This window comes from Phoca vitulina, unplaced genomic scaffold, assembly GCF_004348235.1.
Source record: "Phoca vitulina isolate PV1807 unplaced genomic scaffold, GSC_HSeal_1.0 scaffold57, whole genome shotgun sequence".
NCBI classification, from domain to species: domain Eukaryota; kingdom Metazoa; phylum Chordata; class Mammalia; order Carnivora; family Phocidae; genus Phoca; species Phoca vitulina.
In genome coordinates this window covers 5,267,485-5,293,183 of record NW_022589760.1, presented here as the reverse complement: position 1 = coordinate 5,293,183, position 25,699 = coordinate 5,267,485, and the positions used below count along the sequence as shown (strand labels likewise).

Below are 25,699 nucleotides of genomic sequence, written 5' to 3'. Positions count from 1 at the left end.
CAATCCATCTTTGTAATCATTGATCTATTTACGCGGCTATCGACCATCTGTATTTTATGCAGCCTGTGAGTCTGCATGTGTTCGTGTATTTTACAAGGGTTGATGACTATAAGTATATCAATTAAGGCTATAATGGCATTAATACTGTAGAGTTTGAAAACGTTTTTCTCTTAAATAACTTGTATTAACCACATTCATTTCCATAATTTTTTAGAGAAAAATGAAACATTAGCAATAACAGGAACATTCATAAAGCATTTCTTTCCCATTTTTCATCATGGTGGAATAAATGATTACTTTATGGCATGCTATTGTAATCTAAAAATACTTTTATCCATGAGTTGCTGTTCTTTTTCATCTTTTCTTTCTAACTGGTTAGTTGGGTGATTTTTTTTTTCTCTTCCCTTCCTTCACTGCTTATCTTTGACCCTTGTTTGCTACTTTCAGTCTGTTGACAAAATCATATCTATTCCAAGTAAATGTAATGACTGCTTATTTTCATCCCTTCTATGTCTATTGTTGATTAATACAAGTACTCATTTGTATTGTTCATAAGTGATATCAGACTATTTTAAAAAAAGAGAAAAAGTAGCTTTAAACAATTTTCTTATACTAATTGGATTGTAAAAAGCATTTTAAAAATGCAACATATTTTAGTTTATTTACACTTTGAACAAAACATAGGTCTTTTTTTAAAAGATTTTATTTATTAACGAAATATTGGTCTTATTAATAGTTGAGCAAGATGTGGCCTCAAAGATCGTATTTTCTGCTGCCTTGTAGACTTCAAGCCATGATAGAACTTTATTAAGATTCTGGTTCTTTCATCCTATACATGATGTTTGTGGTAGATCAAGAATTCCCTTGCAGTTGTAGAATGTGGAAAGCGCCATCTTTTTCCTCACACAGATTTCTAGAACCTTGAACTAGGAAATGAGAAGCAAGGTTATACCAAAATCCTTATTCAAACTTGCAGTTATGAAGCTACCTCTAGACAAAAGCAGGCGTCCCTCAGCCCAGGAGAAATGGAGGCAGAGAATCCAGGCTCCAATGCCCTCAATGAAACTAACAGAGATGGAAAACAATCACATGGTATTTTTGGTTGTTTTTTTGTTTACCAGCTTCCTACTCATTTTTTTGTGTTATATAAATTTGTTTGGAATCCACAGATTGTCGGCTAGTCATGTATTTAATGAATTATAACACATTTGTAATTGATTTTTATTTGTAAAACCAGTTCCTCTCAGTTGTATATTCAGGAATTAATCAAGACAGTCTACATACAAGGAATAAATATTTACTTACCGTATGGTTTTTGCAATGTTCTGTTATAATTCTAGGTCTCCTGTGTAAAGCATAGATATGCCTAATCATTAAATCTATTAAAGTCATATGATAGTTGTAGTACAATTTAACATGATATAGCCAACGTGTTATGACATATTTTAACACAGTTATAGCAATAACATAATAGGTATTTTAAATAATCTATAAAAACTAGAGAGTCAGTAAGGAATAGAGAAGGAGGGATTGAACACTTTTTATTAAGCTCAGTGGTAGGCACATAGATTCATTGTCTTGTGTATACATTTCTGTATGTCTTAAATATTACACAACAAATAAGTTTAAAAGTATTTGACAAGCGCTGAAAGCATATGCTTAAGACGAGTTCCTTAACTTTGACACTGTTGATATTTTGGCTCAATAATTCTTTTTTGTGGAGTCCTGTCCTGTACATTGTTGGATGTTTAGCAGTATTCCTGGCCTCTACCCACTAGATGCCAGTAGTAACCTCCCCACCACCAGTTAGGAAAAACAAAAATGCCTTCAGACATTAAAAAATGTCCCCAACTAGACAAAATTGTCCCTTTGAGAACCACTATCTTCAAAATTACTTTTATTTCAGAAACATAGTAAAGTTTCAGAATTTAATAAGCTTCCAATTATTTGCTTTGCTTCTATTTTCAATGTTAATTAGAAACTTCATGACAGAGGTTTGGACATTTGGTTAGGCAAAAACAAAATTGATTCCATGTGTTTAAAAAAATCTCTTTCCCAGGAATGTAAAATATTTGTGTTATGTTCAAACTCTGACAGAATGCCTTCTCATTAAACTGCAAATACCCTTATTCAAGCATTGTTTAAAGAATAGGCCATAATTATTTTTAAGTTGTGAATATAGGCAATTTACTGTGTGTTGACTTTATCACTTTATTACTTTATTACTATGAGTTTTCTTTATAACATACTATGTGGGGTTTTTTCTTTTGTTTTATATTAATGCCTTAATAATGAGCAGTTCACTTTATACCATTCTAAAAACCTTATGTTTATTTCTTTTATTATTTTTTGAATTTGTATTTAAATTCTAGTTAATTAACATATAGTGTAATATTGATTTCGAGAGTAGAATTTAGTGATTCATCACGTACATGTAACACCCAGTGCTCAATACAAGTGCTCTCTTTAATACCAATAACACATTTAACCCATCCCCTGCCCACCTCCCCTCCATCAAACCTCAGTTTATTTTCAATAATTAAGAGCCTCTTATGGTTTGCTTCACTCTCTTTTTTTCCCTTCCCCTATGTTCATCTATTTTGTTTCTTAAATACTACATATGAGTGAAATCATCTGGTATTTTTCTCTCTCTGACTGACTTGTTTGGCTTAGCATAATACACTATAGCTCTATCCATGTCCTTACAAATGGCAAGATTTCATTTTTTGATGACTCATTAATATTCCATTATACACACACATACACACACACACACCACATCTTCTTTATTCATTCATCAGTCGATGGACATTTGGTCTCTTTCTATAATTTGGCTATTGTTAATAATGGTGCTGTAAACATCAGGTTGCTTGTGCCCCTTCAAATCAGTATTTTTGTATCCTTTGGGTAAATACCTAGTAGTGCAATTACTGGTCATAGGGTAGTTCTATTTTTAACTTTTTGGGGAACCTCCATACTGTTTTCCAGAGTAGCTGCACCAGTTTGCATTCCCACCAACAGTGTAAAAGGGTTCCTTTTTCTCTATATCCTCACCAACATCTCTTGTTTCCTGTGTTGTTTGTTAACTTTAGCCATTCTGACAGATGTGAGGTGGTATCTCATCATGGTTTTGATTTGTATTTCCCTGATGATGAGGGATGTTGAGCATCTTTTCATGTGTGTGTTGACCATCTGGTTGTTTTGGAAAAATGTCTATTCATGTCTTCTGCCCATTTCTTAACTGGATTATTTGTTTTTTGGGTGTTGAGTTTGGTAAGTTCTTTATAGATTTTGGATAATAACCCTTTATCAGATATGTCATTTGCAAATATCTTCTCCCATTCTATAGGTCTGTTTTAGTTTTGTTGATTGTGTCCTTCACTTTGCAGATGCTTTTTATCTTGATGAAGTTCCAATGGTTCATTTTTGCTTTTGTTTCCCTTTGTTTCCAGAGACAGGTCTGGTAATAAGTTGCTATGGCCGAGGTCAAAGAGGTTTCTTCCTGTGTTCTTCTCTAGAATTTTGATGGATTCCTGTCTCACGTTTAGGTCTTTCATCCATTTTGAGTTTATTTTTGTATATGATATAAGAAAATGGTACAGTTTCATTTTTCTGCATGTTGCTGTCCAGTTTTCCTAACACCATTTGGTGAAGAAACTGTCTTTTCTCCATTGGATATTCTTTCCTGCTTTGTCAAAGATGAGGTGACCATATAGTTGTGGGTCCATTTCTGGGTATTCTGTTCTGTTCCTTTGATCTGTGTCTCTGTTTTTGTGCCAGTACCATACTGTCTTGATCACACATCTTTTTAATACAACTGGAAGTCCAGCATTGTGATACCTACGAGCTTTGCTTTTCTTTTTCAGTATTGCTTTGGCTATTCAGGGTCTTTTGTGGTTCTATACAAATTTTAGGGTTGTTTGTCCACCTATGTGCAAAATGCTGGTGATATTTTTATAGGGATTGCATTGAGTGTGTAGATTGCTTTGTGTAGTATAGACATTTTAATAATATTTGTTCTTCCAATCCATAAGCATGGAATATTTTTCCATTTCTTTGTGACAATTTCAATTTCTTTCATTAAGTCTTCTATAGTTTTTGGAGTACAGATCTTTTACCTCTTTGGTTAGAGTTATTCCTATGTATCTTATTGCTTTTGGTACAGTTATAAATGGCATTGATTCCTTGATTTCTCTTTCTGTTTCTTTATTGTTGGTGTATAGAAATGCAACAGATTTCTGTAAGTTGATTTTTGTATCCTGAGACATTACTGAATTTGTGTATCAGTTCTAGCAATTTTTTTTTTTTTTTTGGTGGAATCTTGGGTTTTCTACATAGAGTATGACATCAATTGCAAATAGTGAAAGTTTGAGCTCTTCTTTGTGGATTTGAATGCTTTTTATTTCTTTTTGTTGTGTGATTGCTAAGGCTAGGACTTCCAGTACTATGTTAAATAACAATGGTGAGGGGCACCTGGGTGGCTCAGTTGGTTCAGCATCTGCCTTTGGCTCAGGTCATGATCTCAGGGTCCTGGGATCGAGCCCCACGTCGGGCTTCCGGCTCAGCCAGGGGTCTGCTTCTCCCTCTCCCTCTGCTGCTTTCCCTGACTTGTGCTCACTTGCTCTCTCTCTCTCTCTCTCTCTCTCAAAATGAATGAATAAAATCTTTAAAAAAATATTAACAATGGTGAGTAGACATCCCTGTTTTTTTTCTTGACCACAAAGGAAAAGCTCTCAGTTTTTCACCACTGAGTATATTAGCTATGGGTCTTTCATATATGGCTCTTATGATGTTGAGGTATGTTATCCATCCCTACTTTTTTTGAAGGTTTTTATTAGGAATGATGGTCTACCTTGTCAAATGCTTTTTCTGCATCTATTGAGAGGATCATATGGTTCTTATCCTTTCTTTTATTAATGTGGTGTATCACATTGATTGATTTGCGAATACCGAACCACGCTGCAGCCCAGGAATAAAACCCACTCAATCATGGTGAATAATTCTTTTAATGTACTGTTGGATTCAATTTGCCAGTATCATGTTAAGAATTTTTGCATCCATGTTCATCAGGGATATTGGCCTGTACTTCTCCTTTCTAGTGGGGTCTTTGATCTTGGAATCAAGGTAATGCTGACTTTGTAGAATGAGTTTGAAAGTTTTCCTTCCATTTTTAATTTTTTGGAAGGGTTTGAGAAGAATAGTTATTAACTCTTCTTTAAATGTCTGGTAGAATTCCCCTGGGAAGCCATCTGGCCCTGGACTTTTTTGTTCGTTGGAAGAGTTTTGATTACTGATTCAATAACTGGGCCTATTCAAATTTTCCACATCTTTCTGTTTCAGTTTTGTTAGTGTGTATGTTTCTATGAATTTGTTCTTTTTTTCCAGATTGCCCAGTTTCTTGGCATATAATTCTTCATAATATTCTCTAATAATTGCATATATTTCTGTGGTATTGGTTGTGATCTCTTCTCTCTCATTCATTATTTTATTTGAGTCCTTTCTCCTTTTGATAATTTTGGGTAGCAGTTCATCAGTTTTATCGAGTCTTTCAAAGAAGCAGCTATTAGTTTTGTCGATTTGTTCCACTGTTTTTTGTTTGTTTCTGTATCATTTATTTCTATAATCTTTATTATTTCCCTTCTTCTGCTGGCTTTAGGCTTCATTTGTGGTTCCTTTTTTTTTTAAAGATTTTATTTATTCATTTGAGAGCGAGAGCATGAGCGTGGGGGAGGGGCAGAGGGAGAGGGAGAAGCAGACTCTCCACTGAGCAGGGAGCCCAAAGTGGGGCTCAATCCCACGGCCCTGAGATCTTGACCTGAGCCGAAGGCAGACACTGAACCAACTGAGCCACCCAGGCGCCCCTTCTGTTACTTTTTTAGCTCCTTTATGTGTAATGTTAGGTTGTGTATTTGAAACTTTTTTTTTTGAGGTAGGCCTGTATTGCTATAATCTTCCCTCTTATAACTGCCTTTGCTTTATCCCAAAGGTTCTGGACTATCATGTTTTCATCTTCATTTGCTTCTGTGCATTTTTAAAATTTCTTCTTTAATCCTAGTGAACCCATTCATTCTTTAGTAGGATGTTCTTTAACCTCCATGTATTTGTGGTCTTTTCCAATTTGCGTGTGTGTGTGTGTGTGTGTGTGTGTGTGTGTGTGTATGATTGACTTCAAGTTTTATAACGTTTTGGTCTAAAAATATGCATGGTATGATCTCAGTTTTTTTGTACTTGTTGAGGGCTGATTTGTGACCCAGTATGTGATCTATTCTGCACAGTGTTCCATGTACACTTGAAAAGCATGTGTATTCTGCTGCTTTAGGATGAAATGTTCTGAATATATCTGTGAAGTCCATCTGGTTCAGTGTATCATTCAAAGCCATTCTTTGCTGGTCAACTTCTGCTTAGATGATTTATCCAGTGCTCTAAATGGGGTGTTAGAGTCCCCTACTATTTTTGTATTATTATCAGTAAGTTTCTTTACGTTTGTCTTTAATTGATTTATGTATTTGGGTGCTCCCAAGTTGGGGGTATAAATATTTATAATTGTTAGATATTCCTGTTGGATAGTCCCCTTTACGATGATATTGTTCCCTTCTTATTACTGTCATTGTTTTAAGATCTAGTTTGTCTAATATAAATATCACTACTCTGCGTTTCTTTTGACATCCATTAACATGATAGATGGTTCTCCTTTCCCTCACTTTCAATCTGCAGGTGTCTTTAGGTCTCTTGTAAGCAACATATGGATGAGTCTTAATTTTTTTAGTCCATTCTGATACCCTATGTCTTTCTATTGGAGCATTTACTCTATTTTTATTCAGAATGTTTAATGATAGATATGAATTTAGTGCCATTGTATTATCTGTTAATTTGCTGTTTCTGGAGATTTTTTTTGTTCCATTCTAGTCTTGTTGCTTTTGGTCTTTGTTTTCCACTCAGAGAGTCTCCTTTAATATTTCTTGCAGGGCTGGTTTAGTGGTCACAAATTCCTTTATTTTGTTTGTCTGTGAAAGTCTTTATCTCTCTTTGTATTCTGAATGATAGCCTTGCTGAATAATATATTCTTGGCTGCATATTTTTCCCATTCATCATGTTGAATATATCCTGCCACTCCCATCTGGCCTGCCAAGTTTCTTTGGTGATCTGCTGCTAACCTGATTTGTGTTCCATTGTAGGTTAGGGATTTGTTTTCCCTTGTTGCTTTCAGGATTCTTTCCTTATCTCTGTAATTGGCAAATTTTACTACCATATGTCTCGGTGTTGGCCGGCTTTTGTTGATTTTGATGGGAGTTCTTTGTGCCTCCTGGATTTGGATGTTTCCTTCTTCCCCCAGATTGGGGAAGTTTTTAGCTATAACTTGTTTAAGTAAACCTTCTGCCCCTTTTTGCCTCTCTTCTTCTGGGACTCCTATGATATGGACGTTATTATGCTTTCCATAAAGGATCACTGAGTTCCCTAAGTCTTCATTCACGATCCAATATTTTTCTTTACCTCTTATTTTCACTCTTATTATTTTCCATAATTTTATCTTCTATATTACTTATTTGTTCGTCTACTTCTTCCATACTTGTGGTCAGGTTTTGCATCTCAGTTATAGAATGTTTTATTTTGGCCTGACTAGATTTTAGGTCTTTTATCCCTGCAGTAAGGGTCTCTCTGCTTTCTTCTATGCTTTTCTCAAGCCCAGCTAGTATGCTTATGATTGTGGTTTTAAATTCTGGTTCAGGTGTATTACTTATATCTCTTTTGATTAGCTCCCTGTCTGTGACCTCATGTTGTTTGTTCTTTTTGAATGAATTCCTTTGTCCTTGCATTTTGTCTAGGTCTTGTCTTTTGTGTGTTAAGAATACCTGTGCCTGGTCCTATTTCCACTACAACTGAAGCTTTCAACACTCTATGATCAATAGACCTGGTGTGTGCACGGTTTTGTGTTCATTTTCTGGGGGAGGGTTCTGTTGCTGCTCTGGCTCCCAATCATACTTGCCTGTTATAAAAGGCACATGAAGTGTACTAGGGGGTGGGGCTTGGTGTAATCGGGCCCAAGCCTCCATTGTGTGCGCTGTGCTGCTTGTTGAAAGTCTGTTCATGTTGATGGGAGGGGTGAAAAATGGCATTGGCCTGCTCTCTTCCCTGGAAAGGTGAGTTTGCATCCACCACTTTTCAGGAAGCCCTCTTAGAAGCGCAAACAATCTACCCTCTTGTGTCCCAGGCTTCCATCAGATCCCTGCCTCTACCATGTCTGTGTTTGCACTGTCAGCCCACCCATTGGCAGTGCAATGTTCCTGTCTTTTATCTCTGGCATGTGGCTGGGTTTTAGAACTCCAAATTTTAGAGACCCAGTGCAGTGCAGAACTGCCCTGATCCTCTGGGTGAGGTCTTGAGACACTGTGGCTGGTACAGGTTTGTCACAGAAAAGCAGTTGTATGACTGCTCAGGGGCTTGGGTTTTAAGGTAAAGCATAACAAAAAGCTGGCATTCAGGCTAGTTGCCCTCAGCAGGTGTCTTTGATAGGGGATGTCAAACCACATTGATCTTGTTGCTCTTCAGGGATGTGTTGACTATTATTTTCTCTTATTTCAGCCACATAAATTTTATAATCAGTTTGTCAAGTTTAAACAACAGCAAAAATTCAGTCATAATATTTGATTACAATTGCATAAACTTGCGAAGTTGTGTCTATTGAGATTCTTATATTTGATTCTTCCTATCCTTGAACATGGCATGTGTATCTATTTATTTACATCATTTTTAACAACTTTGAAAAAAAAAATTTTGACACTTCCTAATTTATCTGTTGTTCCATATTTTAGTTATTTTTTTAAATCTAAATTAGACAATATGTTTACTGTTTCATCCATGTTTACTTAAATTTAGTCATATATTTAACTTATGTTTATACCTTCCTTTTTATATGACAGCTTCGTTCTAGGATCATTTTATTTCTTACTGAAACACATTTTTTAGAGTACCTTTAATGAGATTTTGGTCATAGTAAACACTTTAAAGTTTGTTTGATAATATGTTTATTTCATCTTTGAACTTAAAAGATATTTGCAATGGATATATAATTCTAGCTTTCAGATTATTTTCTCTCAGCAGTGTAAACAGATTATTTCACCAATACCTGGTTTTGATTGTTGTTAAGCAACATTAATTCTTCTGTTTATCCTGATTCATTGGGCTTCCTGAATTTAATGATTGTTATTTTATCCATACTGGAAAATTATTAGCCTTTTTTTTAGCCATTTTTATTTAAAGTATTATCTTTTATTCTCCCTATTCATAGTTGCCTTTGTAATTCTAATTGAACATATTTTAAACATTCTCACTCTGTTTAGGTTTTCTTATGTTTACATCTCATGGTTTGTCTTTATGTTGTGTACTTTACTGGATATTTTTTAGGCCTGTTGTCCAGTTTACTTATTCTTTTTATGATTTGTGCCTCATCTTCTGTTTTACCTAATCCAATGAATTTCTAATATCAATTATTACATTTCTTATCTCTAGAAATTGTTTTTCCAGTATATATCTTGTGTCTTTATAAGTCTAATTCTTTCGTTTGTTTTTGCTGACTTTACTAATGTTTCTTCACGGCTTTCTATGTTATCTTTATTTTTATTGTGAACTAATGATTACTAAACTTTATCTGTGAGAATACTTTGAAACTGAAGTTTAAAGGTACTTTTTTCTTGGAAATTTGCATGAATTATTGCCAGACGTCTGGGAGCACTACCAAAGACTAATCACTTTAAATTTAAATTTAAATTTAAATTCATTCTCTCTCTCTTTATCTCTCCTTCAGTATGTGTGTGTGTGTGTGTGTATATATATATATATATTTTTTTTTTTTTTTTTTTTTGACAACTAGGTAGTTAAATTCTGGCCAAAAACCTGCATGGGAGGTGTCTTGTGGTTAGAGATTTATAGGGGAGAAACCCCATACCCTAGATCCCAGAGTCAAGGCGAAAGTAGGCAAGATTTCATACTGTTTTCCTCTGTGGGTGAGCATTGTTTTTTCTTGAAGGTAAGCCTTTCACTGGGGATATTATCTTTTGGGGTCTTATATTTACACAAGGAATTGAATTGAATTTTCCTTCTCATCTTGTAAAAGGTCTAGGCTTTGTGTATGCTCCATCTTAATATTTTAGGCACATTAAAGGTGAAAACTCTAGACCACTGGAGATTGGTAGATGTTCCTAAGATCGTCTTAGTCTTCAGTATTTGGTTATGTCTCTGGATTAGTGCTTTTTTTTTTTTTAAAGGTATTTTTAAAGAATTTTATGTGTTCTATAAATTGACAGCCCCTACTCCATTTGACTACCCAGTTGACTAGGATAACCAGTCAGCTATAAGTAAAAGTATTTTCTAAAGTATCTCAATGATGCTTTTATTGGGAAGTTGGGACAAACCTGTTAGATACTTCTCATCTGCCACCATGTTTAAGTCAGTGTATTTTACATTCCAAGTATGCCAAGTATTGTTTCTGCTTAGTTAAAAATCATATTGTCAGCTTAACATGGATACCTGATGTGTCAAAATGTCCAGTGCATTATGAATGCTTCATATTGGCTTTATACTTTTATGCTTATTTTGGATGCAGGTGTCTATAACCTGTTCTTACATGAAAACACAGAAGTAGGGGCCCCTGGGGGGCTCAGTCGGTTAAGCCTCTGCCTTCGGCTCAGGTCATGATCCCAAGATCCTGGAATTGAGCCCTGCATTAGGCTCCCTGCTCAGCGGAGAGCCTGCTTCTCCCTCTCCCTCTGCTGCTCCCCGTGCTTGTGCTCTCTCTCTTTCTCTCTGTCAGATAAATAAATAAAATCTTAAAAAAAACCAGAGACGTAAATACTTAAGGATAGTCAATCATGTATGACAGTTTCTAGTATAAATCTCTTCAACTAATTGAAATGACTTTCTGGTACTATGGTCTCAGAAATAGAAGCAACCTCGTGTTTGCGTGTTACTGTTTTCCTAGATAGTGGTGTTTTTCCATTTGGATCTGCATAGGTATGGTAGCATTCTGATATTTCATGTTTTCTTTAACTATATGCATATTCTGTTAGTGTGCTAATTTTCACAGTATACATAGAATTGCATCATTTCATTTGACCAAACAAAAATCAAGGGAGAGAAACACTGACTTTGTGAAGTGAAATGATTGGGTATAGGTGAATAAACACCCCTGTAGAGTTGGCTGAAATTTCCAGGTATTTTTTTGGCGTAGTCTACATCAAGTGCATTGCAATACTCTCATTTCATGATCTGTAAGCTGTTAGCACTCTTCAGACTCCCTAGATAGTTGTATTGACTGTTGGAGTAATATTCAGCTTTGGAAACATCTATATATAGTATTTAATAATAATGCATCCTTGCATTTGTGGCAGTTTGTCATGGACATTTTAAGGTGATATCTAATGAAAGCAGAGTGTAGCATAAACAGGCTTTGTATACCTGTTACCTGTTTTAACAGATATGAATCTATTCTATTATGTATCTGAGAATATCAGTTTGCCCACTTATACGAGAAGATATCTTATATTTTATTTGAAATGTGTTAATTTAAAATACATATAGGTTATATAATATGTAGAAGAATATTAATCACATGGATAGTCTGTGTTATATTTAGGATGAACATATTACAGCTAGACCTGGGCATACACTCCTCATATTTTATTCAATATTCATAGTCATTCATTCTGTATATTCTATATTTTTAATTCTAAAAATCACCTTTTAGGTTTAATATGATTTCTGATTTTTATTTTTAGTACAAAGAGGGAGATAAATGAAATAGAAGATAATCAACATCAAAGGAATAGTGTTAGTAATTATCTTCCAGATTAAGTGTAAATCATATACATTATTTTAGGAAACAATGCATTTTCTCAACAAATAGGATCGTGATATTAGCAGGGGTTGAATTTTTTGTGTACAAAGTAGTCACAGTTTTTCTTGTTATTATTATGGAAGTTGTAAATATATCTGTGATCTCCATCAACCTACTACAGAGCTAGAATACTTTGACACATTTAATTGAGCTTAAGTTAGGAAATGTTTGAATACCATGTGATTTCTGTGTGTATATTTTTGGCTGTAGAATATAAAAGGATTGAACTCCGAAGAGATTTTGCTGGTTAAGAGTTGTCAGAACTTGTGATTGAGGGGTAAGCCAGTTTGAAAGCTTAGAAGATGGAGAGAATGCCAGTTCTTGCTGGCAGAATGGGGCTGTTAGGAGATGCTGATAAGAGGTAAGAATCAGTAAGAAGCTGATAAGATAAGAGGTAAGAATAAGAGTGCAGATGAATTCTTTAGATTTGTTCAGTTTGAGTTAATGTTAGGATATCTAGGTGGGACTGTCAAAAACAAGGAACTTGAAGCTGGCTACCCATGGTGAGAGCTGGAGCTGTTGGTTTGGCATTATTAACACTGAGGTAATGTTGATCCTGGGAGGGTCCATGAGCTTTCTAGAGGACTGGAGAAAAGTTTCCTTACATGGGACAAGTTGATTAAATAGGTAGGAAACCTGTCAAAGCCTGCCTCTTTGGAAGACACAATTGTTATACTCCAGGGTCAGGAATTTTCTCATCAAGGGTTCAATGCTTGTGTGTCCTTTTATCAACTAATATTATTTTTTTAAAAGGGTGGCTCTGGGGGCGCCTGGGTGGCTCAGACAGTTGAGCTTCTGCCTTCAGCTCAGGTCATGATCCCAGCGTCCTGGGATCGAGCCCCACATCGGGCTCCCTGCTCAGCTGGAAGCCTGCTTCTCCCTCTCCTACTCCCCCTCCTTGTGTTCCCTCTCTCTATGTCAAATAAATTTAAAAAAAAAAAAAAAGGGTGGCTCTGTGGAGAAGGCTAGAAAAGCTCCCCCTGAATGCTTTAGGCCAGTTAATCAGCATTTTAATATACTTTAGTTGGCTTTTTGAGTCTATTATAGGAGTTGTAGAAATGTTAGTAATCAAATCAAAAGGAGAGAAATATATTTTGAATAAAATGCAATACAAATTATCGTCAGTCATATGTTGATTATGGTTCCACTGTGTAGTTAGGAGTATATATGGCTCTTGTGAACCTGTAATCTTCATGAGGGCAGAATCTCTAGTGGTTAACATGGTGGCAATCCCATATTTGGCAGCCAGTATATATTAGCTGCATGGATGAAAGAAACACAAAATAAGTATAGAACCAGGCCCAGCGTCAATGTGTATGCCATTTAACCCAAAGAACAAGAGCGCATAAATGTGATTTAAGAGTATGAAATATACGCACATAATTTGAGATATGCCATAAGAAAGTATTGAAAAACATATAATGAAGTAGAATGGTCAAGGGACTGAGTTTTTTAACTAGATAAAATGGGAGAGGGTTGTGTTAAGATCACAGAGATTTATTCAGGACTTTGGGGAAACATTTCTGGTCTGGATTTAAAAAAGGAAATAAAGTATTTGTAAACATAAGTTAAAATAATTCTGTTTTGTATACATATATATGTATCTCCTATATAATTCTATATGAAATATAAATATGTATATGTCTATACATACACACACTGTAATAATATATTTTTAAAGGAATAAATAATAAATTTAAAAAAAGAAATATTGGCCTCAATTCATTTATGTGGCGAATGATAGACTTAATTACAGTGAACCTAACCCTACTCTTCTACTAAAATGACTTAATGAGATATAAGACAAAAAAGAAAGGTTATGTTTTGGCAAGAAGGAAAGGGCATTATGGTTCAATACTTTCACTTAACTAACCTTTAAGTGTGCAGTTAACATTTAAAGGAAATAAAGTTTTGAAAGTATTATAGAGTAATTGTAAAAATGTAAAAAGTAGTTAAAAGCCCATAGTCTGTTAGGAGAAATTCCTTCAGATAACAGTGACAATCATCAGAAAGTAGATTTGTGATATGTAAAAGACGAAGAAAAATCTGCTCATTTAGTGACATAGTTACTGCTTTCCCCTTTGTTGTTTTCTTTGTAAACTTCCGCTCATTGACATTTTCTAGGATGAAACTTTCGTATTGGCTGAGAATCGATCTTTTAAACACAAATCTTGAAGTATTTGAAAGAAGATGCTCAGTACTAAACAGGAGGAGTGGGAGGGAAAAATGGAAGGGATGCAACTTTATAAGATATTTGCCTATCACCTCACAATTTGTCAGAATCTAAATTGCATTTTAAAATTTATAATATCTAGCTCCTATTATGAACAGCTTTTCACTTACAGAGTGTGTCAGAACTCACCTTTGCAATTTATTTAGAGAATATAAGTAGTGATAGTATCACTAAGCTACCAAAAGTCAAAAGCTGTATTAAATTTTTTAAGTTTAAAATACTTGTCCAGTCTTATCAGTTCACCTGTATTTTTCTTTTATTCCTAGTTACTATTGCAGGACCGCAACTCTTTCCAAAAGCCCTTACATTAGATCTTTTTAGGGGTCTCCAAAAATATCTTATGCATCCCATGAACTAAATTTGTCAGTTACCATGTGGCAGTTGTGGGTAATTTTACTCATCTCCTGTTTTGAAGCTTCTCCTAAGGATGACTGTATATGGGGAGAGGGGAGGAGTTTTCCCATGGGCCACAGCTATTGTGTACTGAAGCCCTCTGTGTGCGAAGGGTATGCAGTGTTCTATGCGAAATACAGAAACATACGTTTCTTCCTTTCTCTCCTTTTTTAATATACTTGACTAGAGGTGTACCAAAGTGTGCTCATCACACAGCTCCCCTTTCCACAGCACTCAGACATTTGACTGTGTTGGGGGTGGGCAGGCTGAGCCTGGTGATACAACCAAGAAACACATCTGCTGCACTCAGAATCACTCCAGGCTTTCTTCCTACATTTTTTTAAAAGATTTTATTTATTCATTTGAGACAGAGAGAGAGAGTACATGAGCACGGGGAGAGGCAGAGGGAGAGGGAGAAGCAGGCTCCCTGCTGAGTCAGGAGCCTGATGTGGGACTCGATCCCAGGACCCCAGGACCATGACCTGAGCAGACGCTCAACCATTTGAGCCACCCAGGTGCTCCCATCTTCCTGCATTTTAAAATGCAGGTTGGCTTTCTTATTGCATGATACACTTCAATTAGGCAGGAAATTTCTCTCCCAGGAGGCCCCTTAGTCTACCATACAAATGGAATTCCAGATGATTCCTCAGACTGTCCACTTTAGTCTCAAACCATGCCTTGAACTTGTATATATTTTTTTTTTTTTCATTTTCTCTCTTGACATGCTTTTGATGAGTAAGTGAAAGAGAGTGGAGGCAAATGAGTACTGGTTTGTCTCTCTTTTGTCATCTTATCTTCCTGCCTCTTCTATTCAGGAATTTATGGGCATGAAAACATATTAATGTTCAATCTTATAATACATCTTTGTGTATAAAGTTTAGTGTGTATGTAAAAAAAAAAAATCAGGTATCTTTAGGGATTGACTGTGATAGCCACTTGCAACATCGGATTCTAACAGAAGCTGATTCATTAAGCAATAAGTAGTATAATAGTAGTCTGCGTTTGTTACACATGAGAGTGAGTGAGTTTTATTCCAAATCTTACTTGTAAATAGAACCTACTAATCACTGGCAGTTATGTAAGTTTGTAACACAGCCATAAAATGGCATCCAGAATCAGAATACATCTAAGTCTGCTGAATGTGTTAAATATTTCATATAGCTGAAGAGAAGAAGAAACGGTATGTCACCTACTGTGGAGCCTGCATTCTGAAGATGAGTTATCAGGTTACCTATAGCTAGAAGAGAAACAAAATAACAGTGTTTCACATTCTGAGCTGAAATTTTATTTTAGTCCTGATTCATACTATTGTACTTATTTTCACAGTTAAAATTGAGATGAAAAGTTTGAAATATGCAGAATTGATATTTTTTAATAATTTTAATACCGTTCTTAATCTTTCTAGCTTAGTTGCCTTATAGTGACAATTATTGAAGTACCCAAACTGATTCTTTGTTTTTCATAATAACATACTTTACCAAAAATCCCATTAACAGAAAAATTTTTAAAAAACAATTGAGTAATTTACATGTATTGAAAATTGTTCTGGAGAAATGGAAATAATAAATTGGTATTTACTTGCCTTTTCATTTTATAAAAGAAAATTATATTAATGAGGCAAAATAATGGATGTTCTTAATTTCATTTGGTTATATGTACATGTTGTTATATCAATATTCATATTTCTTTTAAGTGAAAGGGCATGATATTTTAAATTTAGTTTCATCAGTTACACAATGGATGCCATTGCAGGCCTAGAGTTTAGTGGAAATGCAAAATTAACTGGAAGGAGGGAAAATATAAGCAGAGAGAACAAAAGATAACTTGTACAGTTGTACAGAACATGATACAGTAATTTCCCATGGGACTTATGCTATATTATGCCTACTGTATCTTTTAATGTGTACTTGTGTTTATTAAGGGATATTGGCCTGAGGTAGTAGTTGTCTTGTGTCTTAGGCCAGTTTTGATATCAAGGTAATGATGGCTTCGTAGAATGAGTTAGGAAGTGTTCCCTTCTCTTAATTTTTTTGGAAGAGTTTGAAAAGGAATGGTGTTAATTTTTATTTAAATATTTGATGGAATTCATCAGTGAATCTCTCAGGTCCTGGGCTTTTCTTTGTTGCGAGGTTTTTGGTTACTTACACAATCTCCTTACTTGTTATAGGTCTACTCAGATTTTCTTTTTTTTCCCCCTGGACTCAGTTTTTGTAGTTTGTGTGTTTCTAGGAATTTGTCAATTTCTTCTAGGTTATCCAATTTGCTAGTGTACAATTATTCATAGTATCCTCTTATAATCTTTTTTTAATTTCTATAAAATCAGTAATAATGTCCCAACTATCATTTCTGATTTTAGTTATTAGAGTCTTCTTTTTGTTGTTGTTGTTAGTCAGTCTAGCTAAAGATTTGTCAATTTTGGAATCAACTTTCAGTATCATTGATTTTACTCTATTGGTTTTCCAGTTCTCTAATTAATTAATTACATTTTACCTCTGTTCTAATTTGTAGATTTCCTTCTTGCTTTGGTTTAAGTATGATTTTCCTCTAGTTCTTTAAGGTATACAATTAGGTTATTGATTTGAAACCTTTCTTCTTTTTTAATGTAGATGTTTATTGCTTTAATTTTCCTCTTAGCACTGCTTTTGCTGAATTCCCTAAGTTTTAGCATGTTGTGTTTTCATTTTCATTCATATCAAGGTATTTTCTAATTTCTCCTGTAATTTCTTCTATGACTCATTGCTTTTTAAAGAGTGTGTTATTTCTGCATATTTGTGAATTTTCTCCTTTTCCTTTGTTATTTATTTCTAGTGACATTTCCATTGTGATCACAAATGATATTTTGCATGATTTCAGTCAGTTAAAATTTATTAGGGGTTGTTTTTTGGTCTAATATGTGATATATCTTGGAGAATGTTCCATGTGCACTTAAGAAGAATGTACATCCTGCTGTTGTTAGGAAGAATGTTTTGTATAAATATATTCGGGGTAATCAGATTATAGTGATGTCCAAATTCTCTATTTTCTTGTTATTCTTCCGTTTTCTTATTCTATCCATTATTGAAAGTGGAGTATTAAATACTCCACCTATTGGGGCGCCTGGGTGGCTTAGATGGTTAAGTGTCTGACTGTTCGTTTTGGCTCAGGACATGATCTCTCAGGGTTGTGTGATCAAGCCCTGCATCAGGCTCTACACTCAGCGCAGAGTCTGCTTGTCCCTCTCCCTCTGCTATGCCTCTCCCTTTCTCTGTCTCTCTCGCAGATAAATAAATAAAATCTTAAAAAAATACTCCACCTATTATTTTATTTATTTTTTAAGTTTATTTATTTAAGTAATCTCTACACCCCACATGGGACTTGAACTCACAACCCCAAGATCAAGAGTCACATGCTCTTCTGACTGAGCCAGCCATGGGCCCTTCCACCTATTATTTTAGAACTGCCTTTTCCTCTCTTCAATTCTGTCAATTTTTATTTCATATATTTTTGAGCTCTGCTTTCAGTTGGGCATTTGCTTATAATTGTATCTTCCTGATGGCATTGAAAATTTTATCGATATAGAATATCCTTCTTTGTCTCTTGTTACTTTTTTTTATTTCAAGTTTATTTTGTCTAACAATAATATAGCCACCACAGTTTGTTTTTGTGTATGTGTGTGTATATGTGGTTACTATTTACATGGAATATGTTTTTCCATTCTTTTGCTTTCAACCTCTTTGTATCTTTTTATCTAAAGCTGAGTCTCATGTAGACTGTGTATAGATAAATATGTTTGTTTTTAAATCCAATCTTTCAAGCTCTTTCTTTTAATTGGAGATTTTAATTTATATACATTTAAAGTAATTATTCCTAAAGAAAGGCTTAGTTCTTCCAGTTAGCTGTTTTCTGTATCTCTTACATGTTTTTGTTCCTTAATTTCTCTATTACCATTTTTATATTTAATTTGGTTTTGGTAGCCTACTGTTTTGATTCCCATCTTTATTTCTGTGTTTTCAGTTATTATTAGTTTCTTTAGGGATTATAATTAATATCTTAAACTTATAACAACCCATTTTTAATAATACAAACTTAGTTTTCATAACATCCACTCTTCCTATACATATTTGTCCTTTTTATATTGTTTTTGTCACAGATTGCATCATTGCACATTGTATGATCATTAACATAGATTTTTAATTATTGTGTTACTCATTTGCCTTGTAAATCTAGAAAAAAAGTTATAAACCAAAAGTACAATAACATCGGGTTTTATATTTATCTATGTAATTCCCTTTTATAATTGTTCATTATTTCTTATGTCTTTGAGTTACTGTTTAGTGTCCTTTTATTTCTGTCTGTAGGACCTCTTAGTATTTCTTACAGAACAGGTTTGCTAGCAGTAAATTATATTTGTTGTTGTTGTTAATTTGGGAATATCTACTTTCTCCATCATTGTTTAAAGGAGGTTAGTTTGGTGGATACAGAATTCTTGGTTCAGAGTTTTTTTTTTTTTTTTAAATTTCAGGACTTTAAATATGTTATCCCACTACCTTTTTGCTTACATTGGAGAAATCAGATATCAGTCTTATTGTGGATCCCTTAAATGTGACAATTCACTTCCTCTTGCTGTTTTAAAATCACTCCCTTTCTTGGCAATTTGATTCAGTGTATCTCAGTGTGGACTTCTTTCAGGTCCTGCTCAGAACTGATGTATTTGTTCATAGTTTCCTTTAGCTCATTGAACATATTTAAGATAGTTGATTTAGTGTTTTTGACTAATTCCAAAATCTGAGTTTATTCAGGGATAGTTTCTGTCATATTCTTTTTTTTTTTTTTCCTGTGTAGCTTATGCCTTCCTGTTTTTTTGTTTGTTTGTTTGGGTTTTTTTGTTGTTTTGTTTTGTTTTTTGCAGGCCTTCTGATTTTTTGTTGTTTTTGAGAACTGGACATTTGAGTCTATTTTAACTCTGGAATTTGGATTTTTCTACTCCTCACTGACTGCTGATTTTTGTTTGCTGAGAGCTGTAGCTATTTGTAATTTTTCCCAACAGTTGTTGCAAGCTGTATATTCCTTGTGTATGGTTACTGGATTTAGGGTTTTATTATCTCTGCTGTCAGCCAGTAATCTGACAAAGATTTCCTTAAATGTCTGGTTCCAAAAAGCAGGAGGAGGTGTTTCTGTCTATTTAAGTCTTCTGATAGATGCCATCTTGGGAAGCTACTGCAACCTAAGAGGGTTGAAACCAAGGCAAGCACTGTACCGGCCCTTCAGGAAACTGCCAAACCAACCAAAATGCACATCCTCAAATTTCAAATAACATGAGTCCCACTGCCCACCCTGGCATCAGCCAGCACCTCAGGGACTCAGGCACTATCTTCACAGTGGTGCTGAGGAATGGGGTTTGATACCCATTTTGTGCATGTTGTTCTCTTACCAGAGAGCAGCAGTGTCTCCCTTCAACAAGCACTTCCTTTGTTGTAAGTATCCAATTAGGTTTCAGTGTTTTGAAGTAGTTTATTTACTCTTTCTAGCTCAGTGATTACTTTTGTGATGGGACCAATCCCTGGAATGTACTTTTCTGCCATTTTGTGTCAACCTTACTTTCTTAAATCTCTTTTTCCTGTTTTTCTTCCTTTGATATGTCTTTTGAAATCCCATACATGTCCCCAAAATGTTGGTTGCATGCTAATGTAATGATAATTAAAACTGTATCATAGTCCAAGATAAACTAGGTTGAGAAGAATTAATCAATTTTGATTCTCTTCAGCATCAAACTTGAACATGTATCAGACTTCATTACTTTCGCTTGGTTCTCCATTAGAGTGGGAATGCATTGTGTATATTAAATACATTGTAATTAATGGGAGATTTTTTGCAGGCTTTGTGTGGTTTATAGATTAAAGATTCTTCCAAATTTTGCCAATTATGAAGACTAGAGTTGACTTTTATTATTATTACATATATATAATTTAATTCTATGTTTTCCAAATGAATTGACTTCCTGATAGAAAATAAAGCTTAAAAATTATGCTATATAAGTTTAAGGCCCAGAAAGTTAGTAATTTTTCAGTGTCATTTACTTCCATATGATCTTTTTATTTATCATTTATGTACTGCAGTGCATGGAAAGCAAATGCATTTGTACATTTATTCACATTAAATTGTAGTTCATTTTTTGGTTATTTATTTGGGAGAGAAGGGGAGTATACACTAGTGGTATAACAGAATCGCAATCAGAAATTTACTATCCTAGATAATCACTTTTAGAGTTGTTAATGCAGGGTTAATAGTCCTAATAATAAAATATTAAACTTTTATACTTTTATTTCTTTTTAGAACCTTGTAAAACATCTTCCTGAGCAGAAAGTACTCAGTGAATTAGCACAGCTGAGGAATGAATATGATGACCTCTGTGAGCCTGAGCAATTTGGAGTTGTGGTATGTATCTAGCATAAGGGCCCACAAACTCAGCTGTGATGTAATAATTGTCAGAAACAGTGAAAAGGACATTTCAATTGTTGATTTTTTTCAAACTGCGTATCTACATAATTTTTTTTCAAACTGCATATCTACATAATTAATTATAACATTGTGAGGAAAAAAACCTTACTATTATTTGTAATGGTTTTGAAAAATAAAGAAATTTAGATTTATATTCTACAGAATACCTCAGGGTATCTCATGGCATCTCCTCCATACTAGTGCAGATATTTAATTCTATTAATATATGAAAAGTAGTATGCATTATTGTATTGGCTATTTTTTCTTTTATTTCGATCTTGATGTTAGAATTTGCCCCCTCCCCAATTTAGGCTAAATAAAAGAGTAGGAACTAGATAAATAGCAATATTTTAAAAAACTTTTTTGTTATATACATATTGTGTCAGAGAAAGCACAAGAATTTTTAGATTTCCTATAGTGTCATTAATTAATTGAAAACTGTAAATACACTGTTTCAGTGTTTCATAAATGCATATCATACTTTAGTATGATTAAATCGTTATTGGAATGAGTTATGTTTCCTCATCCCCTCTTCCTTTTAAGGGGTACAAAAGATGACTAGATATAAATTATGTATTAAAGAATATAGTTATATGTTTTAAGCATTCCTCAAAACTGCTATTGAAATAATGGACAAAAAAATGGGAAAGAAGGGATGGTGATTTATTTAATTTCTTGGAGGAAAAAAACCTATTTTTAACTTAGGTATTCAATACAAGTTTGTTCAGTGTATGGATGAGCAGCTGTACTATGGCTGCTAACTTTACCCTGGCTCCCTAACAATTTCACATCTGAATACGAAGACTCAAAATTAACATCAGAACTAGTAGTCAAATACTGTGTTTCATTCAAATATTTTATTACCTTTTCAATAGTAATATATTTTAATTTATCTGATTTGGTACGTTGCAATTTAAAAATCTTGTTTAAAATGAAAATGTAATAGATGGGACAGAGAACATTCCTTTTGAACATGTGCAATAGCTGCTTGCCCATATTTAGAGCTTATTAATACTCAGATATGGCATTGCATATACTGATATGGGAAGGTTCTGTCAAATCCTTGAAAAGAAAATCAGGAATGTATATTTGGGATGAGGTAGAGCTAATGTAAAGGTACTTGAGGAAGATATTTTTTTCTTTTTTGAATTAGGCAAATTATTCAGTTGAATTGGCTAGATATTATTTATTAAATAGTGATGTTTTAGTGCAGTATTAAATAATAAAATTTTCTAGACCAAAGTCCTCATTTGAAACCTAAGCTGCTTGAATTCATACCATAATTGATGCAAGGCTGTATACTATCTGAGAATTCAGCTGTGTCATGATGGTTATGAGTTTTACAGTAGGTACACTACACAGTTTCTCTGAAGTCATTTTTTTTTTCTGAATGCAGTTTATCTTGGAAGATGTATTAGTTTGCCAAGCAAATCCTTCAAGAGGAATATCCTTGGTGCCACAGTGAGGAAATGAAGTTTGGGGACATAAAAAGCAATATACCTTCCGAACTAAAAGCAAAACAGAAAATGGAAGAGATTTCTTGTTTATGCACATAACCATAAATAATTCTGGGGCTGTGAATATGAAGTCAACTGGTCCTCTTATTTAACTCTCCCCATCCTTAGTTAACATGTCTGTAGGGAAAAAAGTCAAGGACATTACAAAGTAGTTTGTGCTATGTAAATCACCCAAGGTAGTATCCATCAGGATTTGCCAAATAAAGTTTAGATAATCTCATATCTAGGAAAATATTTTGGAAATAATAGTAGGCCCTAGTCTTTTAAGTACCTGCTATTTGTGTTGCCATTATTATTTATAGAGAAAATGTATTAGGGTGCTTAGAATAATATCTTATATACAATAGGTAATAAATTCTATTGAATTGAATTATAAGGCAATTATTAAACCCAAGTGTGAGCCTGAGATTAAACATAGCATATTTTAGATCTGTAAAGTAAAAATTATATTAAAACATATTTCTCCAGGTCAGTGCTAAAATTAAATTAATTTCAGTGTGAATACATTCAAAGACTTTTTAATCCTCAAAATCTATCGACAGTCTATATTTCAGAACATTTCAGAAATGTGTAGAATCATCTGCAGTAATGAGAGAGGCTCCAAACTGGCTGTCTCGCTTCTGCTAATTCCCCCCTCAATACAATTAGTGTAGTCTACTTAAAATCTATATCCAACGTGTGATTTCTATATTGAAAACCTTCAGTGTCTCCTGGAATTTATAGAATAAAACCTGAGCTCCTTAGTATGCTCATTGTGCCTCTAACTCTGTGGCTTTTTATCTCTCTGTTCTCTTTGGTGAACCGAGTGAATTGGTATCTTTATGACATTTTAGCTTTTACCTCAGCGGGACTCTCTTTGCCATTTCAGCAGTTATTTTACTTGTTCCTCTTCAGCAGCCTTTCGTTTTCCATAGCAGCTATATTGTCTCTTACTTGCTCTTCTCAAGTCTTCTTTCCCTCCCCTCCCCATTCTTTTCACTTAATACCAACAGTGTAATCTCTTACTCACCAGAGAAAAAGGAAAGCACTTAGGCTTTTAGAACCTCCAGTATCTCTTCTACCTACAAGACTTATCTCCAGACATACCTTTTATTAATCTATTCTCTGTCAAATCTCAGGAAAAGGGATACCTTATTATTATGACTAATATTATTGTTGTTGGTATTATTATTTATAGAAACAAAATGTATTAAAGAGTTACTGTATCTGATACCGTGTTAAGCATTTTTACATGCACCATCTTACATATTCTTCACGACCCTATGAGGTTAGCACTTTTATCAGCTCCGTATTATGAATGAGGAAACCCCATCTAAGGAAGGCTAGGGACCTTGTCCCAAGGTTCAAAGTAAGTAGTAGATGCAGAATTCAAACCCAGGCAGTCTGACTTCATAGATGGTGTTTTTATTCCTTTTTTTATTTTAAAATTTTATTTTTATTGAAGAATAATTGACATACAGTAGTATATTAGTTTTAGGTGTACAAGATAGTGACTTGATATTTATATACTTTACAAAATGGACACCACAGTAAGTCTAGTTACCATCTGTCACTATACAAAGTTATTACAATATTATTGACTATATTCCCTATGCTGTACATTACATCCCTGTGTCTTATGTATTTTATAACTGGAAGATTGTACCTCTTAATCTCCTTCAGCTGTTTCATTCATCCCTCCACTCCCCTCCCATTTGGCAACTACTAGTTTGTTCTCTATATGTATGAGTCTGTCATTGTTTTGTTTGTTCATTTTTTTTTTTTTTTTAGAATCCATGTGTAAGTAAAATCATATGGGATTTGCCTTTTTTTTTTACTTATTTCACTTAGTATAATACACTCAAGGTCCATCCATGTTGTTGCAAATGATAGGATTTCAGAGTAATACTATATTACACACACACACACACACACACACACACACACCATATCACACCTTCATTCATTTATTGATAGACATTTAGGTTGCTTCCATATCCTGGATATTATAAATAATGCTGTGATGAACATAGGGGTACATATATGTCTTTTCAAATTAGTGTTTTTGTTTTCTTCTAATAGATAAAGAGTGCTTTTAACTGCTATACTGTTCCATTGTGTGTGTGTGTGTGTGTGTGTGTGTGCGTGCGCACGTGTGTGTGAGATGCTCTACTACATGCTAATTTACTTATCTCTGTTTGGGGCATTATTATGTCTCTCTTTTTCTAAGATTTTATTTATTTATGAAAGAGAATATGCACTCGCATGTGGGGAGGGGCAGAGGAAGAGAGAGAATCTCAAGCAGACTCCCCACTGAGCAGGAAGCCAGATGGACAGCTCAGTGACCTGAGCAGATGCCAAGAGTCCGATACTAAACCAACTGAGCCACCCAGGTACCCCTGGGCATTATTATCTCTTGCTTATTTTATACTTCTATTATTTTATGCCTCTTCAGTTTGTCATTCTGCACTTTGACTTTCTTTTCAGGAAAAAAAAAAAAAAACTTAAGTCACTCACTGCCTAAAACTGAATAAATTGATAGCTGCATAGATGGATAAATAAAAATCATTTATTGACTCTGAGGTCCCTGATAGCTGCTGCTCTCTATTTCCTAGCACCTGTTTTTTCAAAGATTAGTCTTCTTTTGCTTTCTACTTCCTTACCTCTCATACACTATTCAACAAACAATAATTAGAATTCTGCCTTAAGCAGTGCATTGAAAATTATCTAAGAGAGGTCATTATTACTTCCTAATTGCATCTAAAATATACATCAGATCTACTCTTCATCTGTGCCATTACCACCTTAGCCCAAGCCAACATCATCATTCTCTTTAACAATTATGATCTACTTGTAGCTTGTTTTCCCCACTCCTGCAAAAGCCTTTCTCCAAGTCAGTTTTAGCACAGCCCTCAAATGTGGCATTTCTGAGTTCATTTGTGTTGCATCATAACATTTATCTGCTTAAAGCATCAGTGCTCTTGTATGGCACTAAGGCTGCAATATAAACTCCTCACCAGAATTTACCACCTCTCCCACTTCTCTCTCCTGTTGCTTGGCTTCTTGGTTATTATAATTCAACCACATTATATTTTATTTTTCAGTGTTTTGAATTTACCAGGCTCTTTTCCTGCCTCTGGCCCATTACACATACTGCTGCTTCTTACTCTCACTTGCTGCCTGCCTCTTTCTTGTTAATTCTTCCACTTT

General features: G+C 34.4%; 1 protein-coding gene across 3 annotated transcripts in view; it reads left to right on the top strand.

Moving 5' to 3' along the window:
• Positions 1-25,699, top strand: part of DIAPH2 (diaphanous related formin 2) — a 951,942-nt gene that overhangs the window by 459,632 nt on the left and 466,611 nt on the right. For all 3 annotated transcript variants that reach the window (XM_032390097.1, XM_032390096.1, XM_032390094.1), the window contains one exon: positions 20,829-20,930. In XM_032390097.1, coding sequence (XP_032245988.1) covers positions 20,829-20,930 — 102 coding nt within the window. The remainder of the gene's footprint in view (positions 1-20,828; positions 20,931-25,699) is intronic.